Consider the following 14,161-nt stretch of genomic DNA (forward strand, 5'->3'; position numbering starts at 1 on the left):
GTTGAGAGTCAAATCATTTCACAAATCACAGATCTCCAGAGAAAAACTGTGCTTCACACAGAAGGATGGGCAGTCTGAGAACTGGGTTACTGTTTTGTCATGTTGGCAAGATTGTTTAAAGTATAACTCAGGCCCTCTTTTGACCCACAGCTAGTAAAATATAGCTTTCAGTGGTCTGCATCATCCAATGGCGCTCCTCCGTTGTCATGAAGATAGATTCAAGGTTTATTTATTGTGGTGATGACCTCATCCACAGCTCTTTTAGGACTTGTGCCAGTGACAAGTTCAAAGTTCATTCTTGACCTTTTCTTATATTTCCCTGCTGAGCATTCTTTCTGACGCACTCACGTGTACTTTCATGCCATTTTGACAAGTTCGCAGTCGTCTTTATCGGCATGCTGAAATGTCAATCCCAGCAAATTAAAACTGACTGGAGCTCTGCTGAGGCCTGACTGTGGGCGTTGATCAGGTCTTGCCAAGCCTCTGCAGGGGGATTTCCACAAGTACTGGTTTAGCAGTAGAATGTCAAGAGTTTGCCAACAGGATCACACACACACACACGCACACACAATTAAATATGCTAATCCCTTAGTGCTTAACTTTGACACAATGCCTCTAGTTTCAAGAAAGAGAGCTAGGTGTGAAGTGCGGTCAGGGAGGTTTCTTTTCTGTTTTTATTTGGAAGCCGATCCAATAAACTGAATATCTTTGGCACAGAGGGTCCGTTACCAGGGGCCAGATACACATCTGGCACTTACAGGAAGAACCTAATCACGCTACAGTTTTCATAACTTTCATAACATAACTTCTAATTTAACTTGGCATTTAAATGATACATGACACTTTTGAAAAAATATGTCACACAGTTGTTCTGCTTCTTTATCTATCTGATAATGATTCCTGATATTAAAAAGAATGCCCGCATCCAAATTCCCGAGTAAAACATGCCAAGATAAGTGCTGGTTCTAAGGACATTGCACCATGAAAGGTACCTCTGAGTCAACTCTGATGTGGTATAATTCTTAAGAAACAGTACAACTGAGATCTTTTGACCCTGAGCCAACCATCAGCAGTAACTGTGTGGGCTTGGTGTTGGTCTGTGCAATGGACTGTATGAAAATGAGCGCCTCGTAAATGCGGGCTGGTTTAATATCTGGCCACTGATTAAGTGGTCTGGGCCCAACGTGTTATGCTGTCACACTGGATTTTTCAATCTACGACACATGTAACTCGTTCCTTTTCATGACACTGGAGACCAGCGCTGGTAGCATAGATACTATGAGTAGTGGATGGGACTGCTGGGTCTCAATACTGATGCAAGTGTGGAAGTGTTCGAATCCTGCATATTTTCTAATGGCCTGAATGGGATGTATCCAATGGTTCCAAAAAAGAAATCTGACAGGTATGTAAGCTTATGAGAAAATTAGCCTACTTCTCACTTGATGTATTATTATATATGGTGAAGGCTGTAAAGCCAAACTCAGAGGTTGTAATGGTATTTAATAATAATAATAATAATAATAATAATAATTATTATAATAATAATAATGATAATAATAATAATAATAATAATAATAATAATAATAATAATAATAATAATAATAATTATTATTATTATTATTATTATGATTTACTTTATTTTAAAGATTGTCATTTTGTGCAATTTGGCGCCCCCCACTGTTTCTGAGTGCAACACCAACCACCACTGTAAGTACCACTTTTTAGGCTATTAGGCTAAACAGAATCAAACAATCAGAACACACATGGTTCGATGACTTTGTTAAACACAGAGGACGTCACTTTACAGTTCTTTCACACTCTCTGTTACATTGCAAGTTCGGTGTTAATTGTGTGATGCATTGCATGGATCTCGATGAAAACATCAGGTGTGTTTAAATGACTGGTATCTATAATTTGAAGTGGATTCTAGATCTGGTGATCTTAGTTTATGGCTGAGATTTAAAATGTAGACTGAGTTTGATCATGGATTAGGCTTGATTGAATTAAAGGGGAATGCTGGACCATGGCAGAGGTATGCGCTCTACCACATGCCACAGGCTGTTTATTTTTTCTCCACTCAAGTCTTAACAATGCAGCTGCAGTGACCCTGGAGGTAAATGGGGAATTTTGGTGTTGTTTATGTGAAAGTGAGGAGCCGCAGACAGATCAGGTCGGGGTGGATTACATCTTGATCACATCTTTGATTCAAGCTGCTGATTGGTCAGCGCCACATTCCCCTACCCTTTCACTTACATTAGACACCTCTGTGTGCCTTGCAGGGGATTCCAGCTCTTACATTTAGGCTCAAAGGGGAGAAACATGTTATAAGAAGCTTTAGTTAAGTATGGAACCACACAGAGCTTCACTCCATCAGGTTTAAACTGAAATGTTTCAGTTTCAGCTTAGATAAGCATCAGGAGATATCACTTTCTACGATTCAGTGTCATTAAAAACAACAATGTCATGAGCACTGCATGGTACAACGTATGAGTGAGAACATGCTGGAAAAATTGAGGATGCAGTGAACACCCAGTATTCGTTTCACTCTCCATTTCAAATGATTCAGCATTTTATCTCACTGATTACGAGTCATGCCTCAACATGCAGTGACTAACAGGCCTATGAAGTGATTTTATATGCTGCTTACACACAAAAAGATAGGTGTGGTGTCTCCTGTGGCTCCCGGCTGCTTCCTCAACTGGGGGGTGGGGAGCTCAACAAACTAGTCCTTTATTCCAGGCTAATTTGTCTCTGGAGCTGCTATTAGTATCAAGCAGTGTGGCCAGTTTGACCTGGGGCTCTGCAGCACTCGGTGAAATTTCTGTTTTTAATTTTTTTTTTTTTTTAAGAGATGCTCAGGATGATTTATAATTATTGCGTCCCTGATAAAGTTTGCTGTTTTAATGGCATCATTTTGAACAATAATATTTATCAAAAATATCCTGCCTTCATTACAAATGTTTGTCAAGTGTTTCATAGACACATTTGTGGAACTGATGTAGAGAACAAAAAGCATATCAGCCTTTATATCTATATTGGAATTTCTTTATCTTCTAATATCAGTACAGATATATGTTTTGAAGCCTATATCTATAATGCATTATAAGGCATTAAGAACATCAACTTTAATAGTACAATAGAATAGAATAGAATAGAATAGAATAGAATAGAATAGAATAGAATAGAATAGAATTACTTTAATGATCCCAGACTGGGAAACTATTTAATGCACTTAGTAGAGCTGTATAACTATAGTTTCAAGCACTAAATATGCTGAATGCTTTACAAGAATATTCCTAACTCACTGTGATGCTGATGTCTATAAACATACTTATGTGTTATAGTGTGCCAGTCTAGCAGTCAAATATTCAGAATGCTTGATAACAATAACCATGAGACATCATAAATGACTTAAAAGCTCAAGTATCAATACTTCATTTGAACTATTTTTGCATGGATAATATTGTATTAACATTCTTGTGGATCTTACATATTATTATCTTATACACAGTTATCAGTATTGTAATGTGATACATACTTGATAGTTAGTTATAGACATGAACATCATTCATCATCGTAAACATACATTAGAAACATTCACATCATCAAGTGTACGCATACGCAGATTAATTAATCTATCTACGTAATTCACATTAGTGTGAGTCTGTGCTCAATAAATGCTCAGACCGTCCTGATGGACTCATCTTGATATTCTAACATCTTTTTTTCTTGTAATTTTTGTTTGAGACATCTCTATATTCCATGATGACTCCTCATGAGAAAAAATACATGATGTAAGATGACAGGGACGCTTGTCATCGTGTCATGTGCAAATGTAGTACATTAAAGATGGAAATGACAAGTAATGAAAGAATACACCTACATCTGGCACATCTGATAAAAATTCAACTTTTCAGCAACTCTGATATTCTTAATGATATTAAGAGTGAATACATTTTGAATATGGCAGCATGTGAATTCCATACTGCCCTTTATAATTAATCACTCACAGTAAAAGCTAGAACAATTGAATAAGTATGTAATTTATTTGTCTGTCAGCCAAAAAGGTATAAAGGAGACATATTCTGCTCATTTCATGTGCATGATTTCTTTTTGGTTTACTACTACAACATGTTTGCATGCTTTAGTGCTCAAAAAACACATCAGTTGTCTCAACTGTCCAGTGCTTCAGCTTTGTGTTCACCTTGTCTCTTTGAGGCCCGCCCACCTGAATACCCAGTTGGCTGTGACTGGTTAGCTCAAACACGCCTGAACCAGCACCCCAAACAACAACAGAGCAGCTGTGCCAAAATAAATTCTGATATGGCAAGCTAGCTGCTAGGCATAACTTATGCAAATGTGTGACATAGTGATGTGTTGGATGTAACAAAATCACAGAATAAAAGGAAGGCCTATTGATGAGGCATTTAGGTGCAGTTTTTTGTGTGTGAGATGAGCTTCTGTTGCTACACAATAACATTTATAAATCACTGAAGGAAAGGAAAAAAAAGAACCATTATATGTCTCCTTTAAATCATGCTTCATGCTTCGTTAAAGGGCAACTCCACCAATTTTCAACAGTAAAGTGTGTTTACAGGACTTGGGGAGTACTACTGCATATGTGAAAAAAGCAGTGTAAAGGCTCCATAGGAAGCTGCATGCAATCCGATACACCTCCAGTGTTGTTACTGTGATTAAAAACCCGGTGTCTATATCACCCAAGATGCAATTTAGCCTCTGAGGCAGTTTGTCAGATTACATGCAGCTTCCTCTGGTGCCAAAAAATACTTTATACTGATGCAGTAGTAATACATGAGATTGATTACTGACTGCTGTAATACATTTTCTGGGAATTTTACCTCCCAACCTTATTATCAAAGTCTTGTTTCAAAGCCTTTCAATTGTATATGTGATACTATTTATTTATATATTGTTATGCGAAAAAACAGATGCATAATTTGTCAGAATCAACCTTTGTACTCTTTCCTTTCTACTACTAAAAAATTCAACATGTACCTCAATACTATGTACTATGTACTGTGTACATAATTATAAAATGTCTTTAAAGCTGCCTGATGACTGAGGATGAAATCACCTCAGCATCCTCAGTGGCTGTAATGGTCATTCCAGAAAGCAATATGGTTGCTTTATATGTGCCCCTGTAATAGCTTTCGATGACATAACAATCAACACAATAAGAGAAACACTTACTGAAGGTCAAATTTCACACTTGAGGCAGCTGACAGCCAAGTGTTCAAATATGAAGACAGATGTGGTCATTACATAAGTTGACAAGACACTGCAGCTTTCCTTGAGGTATTTCTTAAGAATTGTATGTCATGTACTGCTCTGTGATTATGTTATGTAACTTGTAACCCAAAACTATATATCATGCATATATGTCTGTTCATCATGTCAACTTGATTTAAATGTAACATCCTTATAAAAACCTGCTCTCCGTGCACTTTTTGTTGCCTGAGGTTTGAGTGAACCTCCCCTCAAATCTTTCAGGATTCCTTCACTTCAGTGCAAAGTGCCGCATTACTGCCCAATTCAGCCCCAACATGTTATCGGCCTGCCTTGTTTATTTTCATTCTCCTCCAACATTTCTGCGGTTTCTGGTGATCGGTGTAAATGGAGAAGTTAAGCAACGTTGTGAAGAACTGTAGCGGCTTGTTCAAGGAAGCAAATTGTGAACCAGCTGGCCCCAGATACTGAGGAACTCGACCACAAATAAAAGTTCAGCCAACACATGAAACTCAGTCATCATCGCCTCCCCTCTATGCTGATGGTAAGTTTCATAGTCCAAGGAAAAAAAACAACCAAAATAAACATCAAATGGCTCCATACAGCTCGTCTACTGTCATCCGAGTCTCCAGAAGCCCCAAACTGAGATTCTGAATTGATTTAAAGTTTCCTGCACCCTTGAAGTAGGGTTGTCAGGCAAGCTGTATGGAGCCTTTTGATATATTTTTGACACACTGTGGTAGTTCCCAGCTACAGTTGTTTAGGAGAATGCTGTAACCCTGTTCACTTAACTCGCTTTTACAGTAGCATGAAGGAAACTAACTGACACTCCCACTGACACCATACGTTTGTCACTGTGAAAGCTTCATTGGCCAATCAAGAGCAATGAATCTGAGCAAACAAGTGAGTTTAACAAGTTTTTATTAAGTTCAGCAACAACTTACGTGTATGAAAATAAATCTAGGCGGTAACAAAAAGTAATGGATACAAAAATATCTGCCTTTTTTTTCAGTCCATTCAGCATTCATCATATTCACTCCACCAAAAATAAGAGCAGGTCAGAGCACACACTGAGATGCAAAGTGGGACAACAGCCTCACGTGAAAATATATTTACAGACAGTGGGCAACACATTACTGCTGACGGTCTCATCATAGTATGTTGTAACACATTTCGGAGCCCATCTGCAAATCCCTTTTGAAATAGTTCTCTTCCACGGGACAGGCGTACGGATAGTCTGTGGGGTTATAGTAAGGTGCATATTCGGGGGCAGAGAAGCTCTCCTGCTGGCCCGGCCAACAGTGGGGCAGGCAGTAACAGTCCTGGAGGTTGCAGTGCTGATAGTGGAAGTGCTCTGAGGGGAAGCTGTGGTAGCTGGACTGCATCCGGGTGGGTGAGTCGTAGCAGGAGGACGAGGACGAGGAAAAAGAGTCCTGTGGCGAGTAGCTGTTGTGATCCACTTGGTTGCAGAACTTCAGTGACTCCGGTGAGGAGCAGGGAGCCTGGAAGAGAGGAAGACATGGTGAGGATTAATGTAGAGCAGAGGTTGATGGACATCACTGTGATCCTTGTTTGCGTTGTCCAATGCGAATGAATAAGGCTTATTATTCCTTTATTACAGCTACTGAAACAACAGTGTTCTTTTGTCATATTTTATTTCATTCAGGCTCCTCCTTATTAAAAGCTGCTCTAAATGTAAAAAAAAAAAAGAAGAAGAAGAAGAGAAAAAAAAAGGCAACACAAATATATAGCTGCAGGCTGAATTCCAGCCTCTACAAAGATATATGCCCAGGAGAAACAGCCAGACCAAACATCTATTCCAAAACAATACAATTCAAAGTTGTCTGAGGTGTTAAAAAGACAACACAACAACAGTTATTCCTGTGGGACCATAATTTAATGCATTTACAAGTGTCTTCTATTCAGCATACATGCTGATGATCAAACATATATTTTTAAGAAATACACCTGTTTTTACAACAGATTTTCGACTTTTACTTGTGCTGCAGTAATCATGGAATAATATAATATCACGCCGAATGCACAAAAAGACCCTGCAGATGATGACGGGTGTCATCTCTCTGCGACATTTCAGCTCTCTAAGTAAGCTGAATTGCAGACTTTTTAAAAACGCCGTCAGTGTTGAGTGGAATTTGGTCCGTTTCTGTGTTCAGAACGTGAACAGACACTTACCATCCCATAGTAGTCCGCATCAGAGGAGAGTCCATGGCACAGGGGCAGCGGCAGGGCGGCAGGTGGAGGCAGGGAGGTGCTGTATCCGCCGCTGCCGACGCCGCCGCTGGTGTTGTTGCTGCTGCCGCTGTAGCTGTTGCTCGGCAACATCAAGTCCCCGAACTGCGGCTGGATGTCGTGAAAGCTGCTCTCCTGAGTCGGGATGCTGCACGAGCCGTCAGCGCAGGGGAACGAGGCGAAGCGCACGTGCTGGGCTCTCGCGCCACAGCTGCTCGCGTCCGCTGGGGGAATGGCAGTAGGAGGGTCCAGACAGCCTGGCGGAGCCCAAGACAACACGTCCATTAAACATATTCAAACGAGTGAATAAAGCAGAAACTCGCGGCGCAAGACTGCAGGATACACATTATGTAGATGTACATTCATTTACATATCGGCTGAGCAGCTGAGTGTGCGCACACGTCAGCTCGGGACTTATGTTGAGTTTCATATGAAAAGTTGTTAATATTTCCCAGGCCCGCTCTGTCGACATGGAGAATTGTGAAATACGTGTAAGTGGAGATATATCTTCAAGTGCGCATTTAAAAAGCTGCGGGTTAGCGACTGTGCACGTTGAAAGACCGCAGGAAGATATTTAAATAAGCCTATAAGTTGAGAGTGATGTCATGACACCATCATCAGCCAACACATTTGAATGTAGCCTAGCCTTAGTTTATAAGAGTCGACCCTGCACTTTTGGAATGGAGCTGTCAATAGTTGACTAGATTTACTTTTCTGACCAGCTGGTCAGTCAGGACTGACTTCCATGTGAGTATTTGGTCCCTGGATTGCGGGGTTCAGGTCAGGTCGTTGCTGTCATCGAGGACTACAGTATGCTGTGTCTTTGATTCTTTTAGCTGATTATAGCAACAACATGTCAGCTTCAGTTGTCGTTGTTGTGTTTAAAGTTATATGGCTGCATTTTGCATTTGATTTATTGTGGATTTTTTTTTTATATAGGTGCCAGTGTAGGTGTGGCCTGTGAATGCTTTAGGTCATGTGGGATTCAGATGCTGCAGCAGATCTAAAGCTTCAGTTGTTTTATTCAGCATTAGACACTGGACATGGACGCTGCTGATATGCAGTGATACTTACTTGGAAAAGTAGACGCGTAAAGATCCTGAAGCTCCAGGCAGGCCTGGGTTATCTGTCCACAGGAGGAAGGGAGGCGGGATTAGACGATATTCACAACATTTGGACATGAACTTGAAAGAAACATTTTTTTTTCTCTTCCAATATTTGGCATGTTCTCCTTGCAAGTGTGTGTGTGTGTGTGTGTGTGTGTGTGTGCGCGCGCGCGCGCGTTATGGCTTTGGGTGTTTTCTACTGGAAGGGTAGTCAGCTATTGACAGAGGCAGTTTATGATTTTCCTCTGAGAGTGTTTTTCCCCTCTCCTGCTCTGTGACAGTGGGAGAGGCAGGGTGGCGGTGAGGAGCTCTGGTATGGACCATGAGGGAGGGAAAGTTACCGTTTTCACTTTTTTACTGCTGGCCTCCCGGGCTCTGTGCCTCTGCAGCAGCTCCTTTACTGTGGTCTTCACTCGGACGCCCTGGTACACCCTCGGCTTATCTGCAGCAGGCAGAGAACAGCATGTCACTCATGTTTATCAAACAACCTCCATGGAGCAGACAATAGCACACACTGAATGGTCTCCACGCCACACTGCTCCCCCTAACCCCCGCCTCCTCCTCCTCCTCCTTGTGTTTCACTCCACAATGCACAGTGCTTTTCTCCCTCAAATACAGAAAAAAAAAAAATCATGAAAATTGTTCCCAAAAGCTGCAATCTCTTCACGAGATGATTAAGTGGTCATGTTGAATGTACATTGTTGTCATAGAAATGTCTGTAACACACATATATCGTGTTCTAATAAAAAGTCAACTGTGTTTTAAACTATGTGTTGTGCTTTAAAGTGTAAAGTTTTGTCCGAATCGGCGGTGCGTAATGCGCATTTTTAGCCGTCAGTGCGCGCTGTGGCTCCGGCTATTTTCTCCTCCATGTCCCGGCCCCGGAGCCTCCGGTGCACCCGGCTAGGGCTCCCTCTTTACGGCACTACACGGCTCGGCACATCCTATCGCGCCGTCAGCAGCTCCTTAGACTGCACCGTGTGTGTGTGATCCGCGCTGCTCAGCTACCCCCGCCCAGACCAGGAACAAAGGAAAACGGCACGAAATGCGTTAATGTAAGTATATATTTCTGATCGCAGATGTGCGGATGATAGAAAGGGCGATGAAAATGTGAGTCGGTGTGGTTCCAGAGGTTGGAAAGCGTGTTAAGAGTGTTTGCTAAAGTTGGATCAGGGCGCTCGGGGCGACCCGCTGAAAAACGCACGAACAAAGAGCAGACAAGAGTCTGTAAATCGATCGGTAACCTCAGCTTCAAACTGTTTTTTTTCAGTAATCGAAGTTTACTGAGAAAAAGTTGTTCGATTGAGCCACAGTTGTGTAGAAGAATCGACACCTCGAGTAGAGTTTGTTCCGATAAAAGCAGCGCCACAGCTTTTCCTGACAAGCTGTTTACGCTTTACGCATTTCGGCGCCGTGTTGCCCATGTCCGCTCATGTTGGTAAAATTAACTCTGGCTTCAGCTCGATCAGACTAATGATACGCTGAAAACAACGAGAGCGGCTTCTAATTCAACTGAAGGAAACGTTTATAGCGCTTATACAGGGAATCACTGGCCGTGGTTTGTTCCTATAGAGCCGGGGGAAAGAACGCCTCGCAGAGTTGCAAGTAATTTAAGCCTAAAGGCGTAATTTAAAGCACTCAGGAGTGGCGAGCTGTTCGGAAAAATGCGATTTGATAAGGCGAAGAAGCATGGGCTGCGAAACCTCACCTGATAAATATTCATACGGCTAAATGCTACTTCATGATTTGTCTTAAATGTGGCAAATAGTGGGCCAAAATCACCCAGCAGACACATCCCACTCTAACACGGTTACTCCTAACGTCCTGTTACGCACAAGCAGCCCGGGGAGAGAGGCTCCGACTGAAATATCGCTTTGTAGTTATTAATGCTTAGGAATAAAATGCAGGTTATGATCTACATATGTCCGTGTGTTCACAGAGATACGTGATAGAAATTAAACATCTGATTAATCCCCTCATGCCGATGAAGCCGTTTAAGACTAAACCGACTCCTGAGCCACACTTCCACCTGAGGACAGGTGGCATAAAGTACACAGATTTATCCCCTCAAGTTTAATTTTACTGTTGGTCAGCTCACACTTTATTTCAATTTGTTATAAAATGCACAGCTCCAGGGAAATCCTCATTGATCCTCATTCTGCTCGTGGCTCCTGTGTGGTTTCAGTGTTGTCACTAAACTTCTCCAATTTTTGCCCTCTTTTCTCTCTAACAGGACACAAATGCAACAAAATCATTTTCCAGATGAAAATCCAACGTGAAACTCACCAGACATGATGGGCAGAGATGAAGAGAGTCTCCCTGGAGAAGACCTGTGGGACTCCACAACGTCCTTTTCTGCCTAAGCAAAATGGCCAAGAACGAAATTTGTTCAAAAGTCTCCAAAAATCTCGACACAAAAGTCTTACAGCAGAGTCACAGCATACAACAATATTGTAATATAGCTGGGGACATATTAGTTTGAGAATTTCTCCCTCCATGCCTACTATTTAAAACCCCTAGAACTCAATGATTTGACAATGATTTGATTGCGCGTTACTTTCAATTTGAATATTCAGAGGCAACTGAATTATATCGATTTTTAAGCAAAAATCACGACATATGGACATTGTATAAGCTCCACTTTAATGTAATGTAACATAATTTCACACTTTGACCGAAAAGAAATCATACTTTTATTAATTTTATCCTCCTTTTGCAATATCTGAGCATCACACCCCCTCATTAAGCACTACAGCATTGGGTGCCTCTTGTGCGCAACTTAAACCCCGAAATCCGCTTTACATCAGCGGCCACGCGTGCACTGCGGCCACTCTACATGCAGACAGTGTGTCCAAACATATTTTTAAGCTTTATTTCAGGAAAAAACATATAATAGTAAGACAGAAGTGGGCGTGGCAAAGGGCAGCAGCCATCTTTGCCATCGCAGGCCTTCAGCTCACTCTAGCAAGTGCTGTGAGCGCACCCACCTGCTGTGGGCTGCAGGTGAACACCCAGCAGCACTGAGCTCTTTTGAGTAGTTCATGATGTTTATTCTTTATGGCTGAGAACACACATTTAATCCAGAATAATGAAAATCTTGACAGTGCAGATGCACAGTTTGACAGCCTCTTCTCATGTTTACATGTAACTTCTTAATTCATCTCCAAACCGCTTCCCTCCAAATGGATCCTCGGGTCGCTCAAGACAAAAAAAAAACATTTGTTAGTGTTAAACACGATTTATAGAAAGTTGCGTTCAGAACTGTGCTGGCTCTCTCTCTCTGTCTCTCTCTCTCTCCACCGCGCATAAGCAGCAGCATCTCCACAGCAGCCTGAGCAGCACTGCTGCGATAAACGAGACGCATTTGCAGAGAGTGGTCGCACGTCATAATTAAAAGTAAAAATGTAAACACGTTGAATGAAGTGTGTCCTGGTGAGCCAGCTGCTGTAAACACCTGGAGCAACTCTCAAACTGCTCATTGAACATCAGTCATTAAATATGTTTATTACTGCAATGATCACGACTGGTGCAATCATCTAGACTGCGACTATATGATTATTATTACGTGCTGCAGCAGTAGTAGTGGTCGTAATGATGTAATAAATAATTAATCCACAAAGAACATTTAATGTTAGAGTTTAGTGTCATATGTTTGTGTTTGATACATTTGTCCGTAAAAAAAAAAAAAAAAAAATCCCTTCTTTTGTCATCTCAAGCACTTCTCACAAAGTTCCCTCTCCACTTCTTCACAGATATCAGACTTGTTCGTCCCTGTCCTCTGGCGTGTTCAGTCCATTCATGGATTTTTTCCGTCATGCTGCGGCGCTGCGGCTCCTCTTCCTCTGCTGCAGCAGCGGTGCGAGGGCGCCACCTAGTGGTCAGAAGTCACAACTGCCTCCCAGCTGTCCCACCTTCAGTTTGCGTGTACAAGCAGTGGCGATAATCAAGTTATTGTTTATTACATTTCATATTAATTTATTGGGATGTGGTGTGTTGTAGACACACACACACACACACACACACACACACTCACAAATATATCCATATATACAGTATAAAGCCTTTGCGATCAGTTCACCGCTGCTGATTTCTAGGTAGAGTATGTGAAATTCTTCCAAAAGGGCAGCACTGGGATGAGTTTCTCACTTAAAACTATCTTGTATAATTCAGCTTTTTCATGGGACAATTATTAAATCACACAAAAGCAGAAATAGGCTGAATGTACTCTTTAGCAACGGCATCCACTGGGGTGAACTGAGGTATTCTCATAAAAATGAAATTAAAAAAACATGTTAAAAAGATAAAGATCAGCAGAATCTTGATAATAGTATTTCTAACACTGAATGAAGCTGAAGAATATTTGTACCATCACTAGATTAAAGACTCTCAGGACAGGACATCTGAACCAGTCAACCATTCTTCTCACCTGTCTGATCATAAAATTGTTGATAAAGAGTGAACATGTCTTAAAGCCTTTTGGCCAACTTTTTACTTTAGCCCCCATATTGAGCATTTATCACCAGTACTAAATGCTTAATGGCCCCATGAAGTGTTCAGAACTGCTGAATGGACAGCAAACAGATGTTTGATAGCACACTGTAAGACACTGTCAAACTGTATACACAATCTATCTGCTATTCATAAAGTGTTTAACCTTTTATCACATCATTATTCATTTCATTCAAAGGAGCACTCTGTAGTTTTGGTGAAGAAATGTTGATGAGCAGAGAAAGATCTTCATTGGGTGGTTTGTGTCTGTCTAAATAAACCAAATCAACAAACTCTCTTTGTTTTCATGACTGAATAAACAAACTGACATCAAAGGACCTGTGGACATGTGTTTATATGTGGCGGACCCTGCCACCTTTCTAGCTTCAAACATTTTATGGGACCTTACAGCTTGTTTGTTCCCTTATGAACAAAATATACATTTCTGCCTTTCTTGTATTATTACATCATTGATATTGTCAATATAAACATTCTGAGCTTGAATTTCCTTCCCAAAATTGAAAGTGAAATTAGAAATAATTCAGCTGAACTATGTAATGAATGTAAGAACTGTCTTCCTGTTGAATTCATATGTAAAAATATAGGGGACAGCATGTCACTGGAGCAACTGCTAACTAAATATGCACTTAGCCAGTTAGCTCAGTTATTCGTGCAGGTAGAAGTCAGGAATGGGAGCTCGGAGCACTGCAGATGCGTTGGTGTTTACATTAATAGTGCAGGAACTGTAGAGCAGGGTGGGCTGGGGCTAGGTGGCTAGCATGCTAACTTCAGTCCATATCTTACACAGATGTCATAATGTCATCTTGTTGTGCTATGTTGATCATTTTAGCACATTTTTTAATGTTTTCAACTAAAATTCTTACAAGTTGCACCATCAATTACACTGTTTATAATTACACTTTAAATTTGTACATATTATGTATACCAGTCTGTTTCTATTTCTTACATTTTCATTATGTTGTAAATTGTTTACTGTCATCATTGTTTATAGTTAAAATGATTTGGCTGCTGTGACACACATTTTCCCATTTGCAGGACTAATAAAGAAA

At 40.9% G+C, this 14,161-nt stretch overlaps 1 protein-coding gene across 2 annotated transcripts; it reads right to left on the bottom strand.

The window, feature by feature from the left end:
• Positions 1-6,151: 6,151 nt before the first annotated feature.
• Positions 6,152-13,346, bottom strand: colca2 (colorectal cancer associated 2). 2 transcript variants are annotated; one of them, XM_037087163.1, is made up of 6 exons: positions 11,295-13,346; positions 10,890-10,962; positions 8,945-9,045; positions 8,572-8,623; positions 7,441-7,754; positions 6,152-6,749 (listed from the first exon to the last, which is right to left on the bottom strand). In XM_037087163.1, exons 1-6 carry the CDS (start codon positions 11,331-11,333, stop codon positions 6,399-6,401), a joined length of 930 nt encoding a protein of 309 aa, XP_036943058.1. In that variant the 5' UTR covers positions 11,334-13,346; the 3' UTR covers positions 6,152-6,398. The 2 variants fall into 2 exon arrangements, with proteins under 2 accessions (XP_036943058.1, XP_036943069.1); XM_037087174.1 differs by lacking the exons at positions 10,890-10,962; positions 11,295-13,346 and adding an exon at positions 9,937-10,161.
• Positions 13,347-14,161: the final 815 nt, after the last annotated feature.

The sequence above is a fragment of the Acanthopagrus latus genome, chromosome 2, assembly GCF_904848185.1.
Source record: "Acanthopagrus latus isolate v.2019 chromosome 2, fAcaLat1.1, whole genome shotgun sequence".
NCBI classification, from domain to species: Eukaryota; Metazoa; Chordata; class Actinopteri; order Spariformes; family Sparidae; genus Acanthopagrus; species Acanthopagrus latus.